General features: G+C 41.0%; 1 protein-coding gene across 2 annotated transcripts in view; it reads right to left on the bottom strand.

Moving 5' to 3' along the window:
• slc5a6b (solute carrier family 5 member 6) overlaps positions 1 to 5,746 on the bottom strand; it is a 36,931-nt gene that overhangs the window by 6,369 nt on the left and 24,816 nt on the right. For both annotated transcript variants that reach the window (XM_014026317.1, XM_014026318.1), the window contains exons 10-13: positions 5,432 to 5,520; positions 1,513 to 1,625; positions 1,363 to 1,433; positions 1,201 to 1,287 (exon numbers count right to left, since the gene is read on the bottom strand). In XM_014026317.1, the coding sequence (XP_013881771.1) occupies positions 1,201 to 1,287; positions 1,363 to 1,433; positions 1,513 to 1,625; positions 5,432 to 5,520 (360 nt within the window). The remainder of the gene's footprint in view (positions 1 to 1,200; positions 1,288 to 1,362; positions 1,434 to 1,512; positions 1,626 to 5,431; positions 5,521 to 5,746) is intronic.

The following is a 5,746-nucleotide window of genomic DNA, read 5'->3' as shown; positions in this document are numbered from 1 at the left end:
GAGAGAGAGAGAGAGAAAAGCAGTCAGCTCCTCTCGCTACCCGAGGCTGAAGGTCAACAGACGATCATGCTAAGCTTGCTAACTGTTCCACCCTCTGACTGCTGCAGGGGCGTGTCTTAGAGAGAGGCTTTTATACCAGAACACAGCCTCTGTGACGAAACTGTGGAGAAGACACGTCACCGTGGAGAGCCGTTAACTAATATGTAAATTAGCCTGCAGTACCACTGCTCTACCCATATGAGCAGCAAAAACACGTTTTTAGACCAAATATCACAGATTTAAACAAATATGCACAAAAACATCAAAATTAGCACAGAAACAGTACTATATAABATTTTAGACACATTCTAGACAGTTTATCAGCTAAAAAAAGTTAATTTTGGGGTAAGTTACTCTTTAAAGTCTCCCCCCGCACGTATTTCCTCCTCGCGACACAGCTCAAATAGACCGTCTTTTCAAAAGAATAAATTTAGCATATACCTTTTATCATATCTTTGGGTCTACTTGGCCTAACAACATGATTTAAAAACTGTTTTAAAGTTCGTAGTCTCTGCTTTTCACCCGAGAGTCAGAGAGGGCGTCTCTTTACAGGTAGAGTTTTTTCTTTCTTCCTAAACTTTATTTAGGTCAGCCAGTATTGACAACGCTGTACGGGTGATGTAATCGGCTCTGTGACACGGCGAGGGACGCATAAATCACATGACACAACGAATCGATAATGAAATTCGTTGCCAACGCTTTTAATAATCGATTTTATCGATTTGTTGTTGCAGCCCTAAAAGGACTACACCATTTTCTTAGTTTTCCTTTTTAAGTATTGACTGTTACAATCCACTGTTTAACTATTAGTATGTCTTGATTAAAATAGTTTAGATACATGCCCGAAACATTTTTACAACACATAAGAAACGTTTATAAAACATTAGGTGAGTAATTGCTGTTCAGAGTGCCTGTGATTCAGCCTTAGGCCAGTAGAGGGCGGGTCACTGAAGAAAGGGTATAAATGCTGGAACTTCCGGTTTCTTGTCAGCGTTGGTTTCCTGCTTGCTTAAACAGCATTAAACCATTGTTCACATTCCAGTCACTGGTGTTTGTATGGTCTTCATTCCTTTTACACTTCAATTTATTCAACTGTTGTGTGTTTTCATCTCGACTTCAGTTATTGAACACTAAATGATTGTCTGAGGAGGTTTAACTTACTGTGGAGTTGGCACATGGAAAGAACATCCCGAGACAAAACACACCAAGAATCGGACCGCCAACCATCCCGAAGATTTTCAATGCCACCTAAAGTTAAAAACATTACAGCAAATTTAGCCAGAAATGTGGACTGTAATTCAGACAGACGACACGTGAGCTTACCTGTAAAACTGAATCGCCCATCAGGTGAGTGAGATAAGCCATGGCCAGACAGAGCAGTCCATAGGACGAAGCTGATTGTGGAGACATGAGTTCAAACATTTGATCAGCTATCAGCTTCGCAGCAGCAGTTTGACGCGTCAGACAGCTCACCTAAAGCTTTGGACACCAGAGTGGCTCTGGCCTCAGACATGGAGGGGAACTGTGGTTTGATGAGATCTTCCATCGTCACAGTAGCCAAAGAGTTGAAGGCAGAGGAAATAGTGCTAGATAAAAACAAAAACAGTGCACATTAAAAATGTTTGATTTAATCTTATATTTATCTTAAGGGCAGGTCGAACTCTTCAACATTTTCATGAGCTGCTGCTGTTGTCCTGCAGAGCAAATATTTGGCCCATCCAAAAGACAGTTCAATGAAGCAGACACAGATCAGTTCTTAAATCACAGCTGAAGCTTTTAATAAACGGAGTAAAGCCGGAACAGGAAAGGTGAAGCTGAACTCAGATGGGCTGACGTGGTGCACGACCCAGTAATGTGTGATGGACACTGCCTCTTGTAAATCACTAAACATTTCACAAAATAAACTCATTTTATCAATCCTCTTTGTGCTCAACAATTTCTGAAACTCACTACAAAGCTGCCATGCCTGATATAAACCTGTTTGTTGTTATTTAGTCCTGTAAGCTCGTATTTAAGTAAGTAAGAAGTAAGTAAGTAAGTAAAGTTTTTTTTTATAAAGCGCCTTTCACAGAGATATATTCACAAGGTGCTGTACAATCATTAACAGTATAGAAATATAAAACTAGGCAGTACAGTGGCACAGTTGGTAGAGCAACATATAAGAAGGAAGAAGGTTCTAGAACAACTTTCTATTCTCCAGGTACTCCAGTTTCCTCTCACAGACCAAAATCATATTTATTATGTGACATAAAAAGCAAATAACTTAATAATTTGGGATAACACTACAGTACATGTAGTTTGTAATTGTGCTTGTTTTAGTCTTTATTTCCAGTTTTGGAGTTTTATAATCACAGTTTTTCTTCACAAAAGTAAACATCAACAAGCAAATAAAACTTTTAAAACATGGAGAACGGGGGAGAGAAAAATATACTGTATGTTCAATAATAGAAAAACACATAGTTGGTGAGCATTCACTATGGAGGTAGGCTGGCAGTAATGGTGAATGGTTAGCTAAACGCTTGAGTAAAAAAGTGGTTCTTAGGAGTTTCTTGAAAGAGACAATGTTATCAAGGGAGCGCAGATTAACAGGGGGTTCATTCCAGAGCCTGGGGGCCACAGAGGACAAGGACCGGTCACCACGGGTCTTAAAGCGTGTGAGGGGAACCATAAGGAGATTTTGATATAAAGCAAGACTAGCTAAAAGCAACAAAGGACGAACTAATAGGAGCAAAAGTCTAACAATTATGAAAAAGACTAGCTAAAAGCAACAAAAACTAGCTGAAATCAGCAACTAGCTAAAATCAACAAAAGACAAATAACAGCAAACTGCTAACTAAAAACAACAAAAGGCTAACAGCGTGTCTAACAGCAGCAAAACACAAGCTAAAAGCAAAAACAGCCCAGCTAACAACAACAAATGACTAGATAAAAGCAGTATGTGTTTGTTACCTGGTGGGGACTAGTTTCCTGTTACACACAGCCTTATAAAGACCCACCTTGTGGGGACAAAAGTCCGGTCCCCACGAGTTAAAAGGTTGGTATTGGGTGAGGGGTTAGGTTCAGGGTAAGGGGCAATGGTGCTGGAACAGATCACTAAACGTTTGATGTTTGATTTAAGCCATCCCCCACTTTATGGCCCTGCTGTCAGCTGGTCCCACCCCAGATCTGGACCAAATCAGTTTACAAGTCACCAGATCCACAAGTTTTAATCAGAGTGTTGTGCAGGGTTCAGCTGATGGTGCGCACACTCACAAACTGGCATTTATATTTGACGTTTACATTATAGTAAGCTTCAAGACCAAATCAGTCTAAACATTTAATCATTCTATTGGTCTTCTGGACGAGTTCTTCTCTAATGAAACGTTTCGTCTCTCCTCCAAGAGACTTCTTCAGTCTGAGAGTTTCAGGCAAAATTCTGACAACGGCAGTGGCAATGACAATGGCAATTCAAAAAAATGGCAGGTTGGCGTTCCTGGATTGCGATGTCTCGGTTTCGGATGGAGGACGGTTGGAAACTGGCGTGTATCGTAAGCCCACCCACACAGACCAATATTTGCCTTTTGACTCCCACCACCCACTGGAACACAAGYTAGGAGTGATCAGRACTCTGTACCACAGAGCAGACAGTGTCCCTACAAACCCAGGMGCCAGGSAGAAAGAGAAATCACACACACGACAGGCCCTGGAGCAGTGTGGTTATCCTGACTGGGCTTTCCTGAAAGCAGACAGGAAACACAGACAGGATTCCATGCAACCTTCAGGTGAAAATGAWGACCCCAAACCCAGACCCAAACCAGTGGTCATTCCGTATGTTGCGGGTGTTTCGGAGAAACTGAGACGTTTATTTTCTAAACATGATGTCCCAGTGGCTTTCAAACCCCAAAACACATTACGGCAAAGGCTGGTTCACCCCAAAGATCCGGTGCCCCGGCACAAACAGAGCAATGTTGTATATGCTGTTAAGTGCCAGGAGGACTGCGACCAGTTATACATCGGGGAAACAAAGCAGCCACTGTTCAAAAGAATGTCCCAACACAGACGAGCTACATCTAATGGCCAGAACTCTGCAGTTTTCACTCATTTACAGGCCAGCGGTCACTCTTCCAGAGATGAGGATGTTCTCATTCTTGATAGAGAGGAACGTTGGTTTGAGAGAGGAGTAAAAGAAGCCATTTTTGTGAAGAAAGACCGTCCATCATTAAACAGAGGTGGAGGCCTCCGTTTTCAGTTGTCCCCCTCCTACAGTGCTGCTATTGCCAGTATCACTCCTCCCCCGTTAACAATAGGTGTTAATTAGGTGTCAACGATAGCCATGTGATGTGAGTATCAGTCACATGGAGGCAGTGCTTAAAAGCCTGAATTTTGCCTGAAACTCTCAGACTGAAGAAGTCTCTTGGAGGAGAGACGAAACGTTTCATTAGAGAAGAACCCGTCCAGAAGACCTACACAATTTTTTTTTGATTTTTTACCTGGATTACTGAGATGCATCAGGACATTTAATCATTCTGTATTTGAGCCACATCTGGCCCAAATGCATTTTTATGGCACCTGTGGGCCACTTCGGACCTAGATCCGTTCCAGTTATCCGTAATCCAGTTATTCCGGTTACGGGCCATGGGAGAAAAAACAAAATGGGCTCAGGTCTGTTAACAGGTCCGGGCCAAATGCTCACCAACATGTGTCTCAGAGCAGATAAGTTCTGCTGTCAGCAAACACAAATAATTGGATGGATTTGACACTATTTGTGCTCATCCAAAAGCAGCTGCGCTGTGATAACAGGTCATTTTGGAAAATGCAACCAGACGAGGAAATGTGCCAATTTCCTTGTTTTTCCCTTCAAAACAAAGCTTATTGTTAACTATATTACTTAGAGCGTCTATTATATTAAAAATTATCTATTGTAGTTTTAAAATCATCTTTTAGGTAATTAAATTAAATTTTATCTTAGTAGACTTTTTTATTTTTATTTTCTTTAAATGAGATGGGAAAAATACAACAAATGATTGAAAAACTTATGTCTGTCTTTTTCTACAGAAAATGTGATTCAGGAAATTTTTGTCCACCCTATTAATATTATGCTCACTAGTCGCTACTGATAAACAAAAAACTATCTATCTACACCTCTGAAAAAAGAACAACCTATTCATGACTGCAGTTTGTAATATATATTTATTTCATTTTCAAAAGAAAGACTTTTGTTGCAGCTTTTCCAGATTTGATGACTGTGAAAATTGACATTACTGTGTGGTAAAACTGAACGTTAAGTATACCTAATAAACAGTTAACAGGCAAAAAAAAAAGGTGGGGGGGTAAAATTTTCCGTGTGTCAAATGTTGGATCTGCTGATATGAAGAGTGACTGACAGTCTCTGATGTGAGGGAAAGTCCCGTACCTGAGAGCAGCGCTGAATAAACATGCAACAAACAGTCCAGGCAGCCCAGGCAGGCCCTGCAGCATGTCCATGACGAAGTATATGACCATCTGTGAAAAAACACAACAACCATCAAACCTTCCTGCCCTGCACACCTCCATTTGCATAGATCCATTTATTCATAGAAAACATCATAAACTTGACAATAAGATCTGTGTGACTGAGCATGTAGAGGAAATAAGGTTAGGGGTGTGTGTGTGTGTGTGTGTGTGTGTGTGTGTGTGTGTGTTGGGGGGAAAGGGGGTAAAGGTGTCCTGGCACATTTTGATGTTTTTA

Source organism: Austrofundulus limnaeus, unplaced genomic scaffold (genome assembly GCF_001266775.1).
Source record: "Austrofundulus limnaeus strain Quisiro unplaced genomic scaffold, Austrofundulus_limnaeus-1.0 Scaffold542, whole genome shotgun sequence".
NCBI classification, from domain to species: domain Eukaryota; kingdom Metazoa; phylum Chordata; class Actinopteri; order Cyprinodontiformes; family Rivulidae; genus Austrofundulus; species Austrofundulus limnaeus.
The sequence above is the reverse complement of the archived record's forward strand: the minus strand, read 5'-3'. Positions and strand labels throughout refer to the sequence as shown.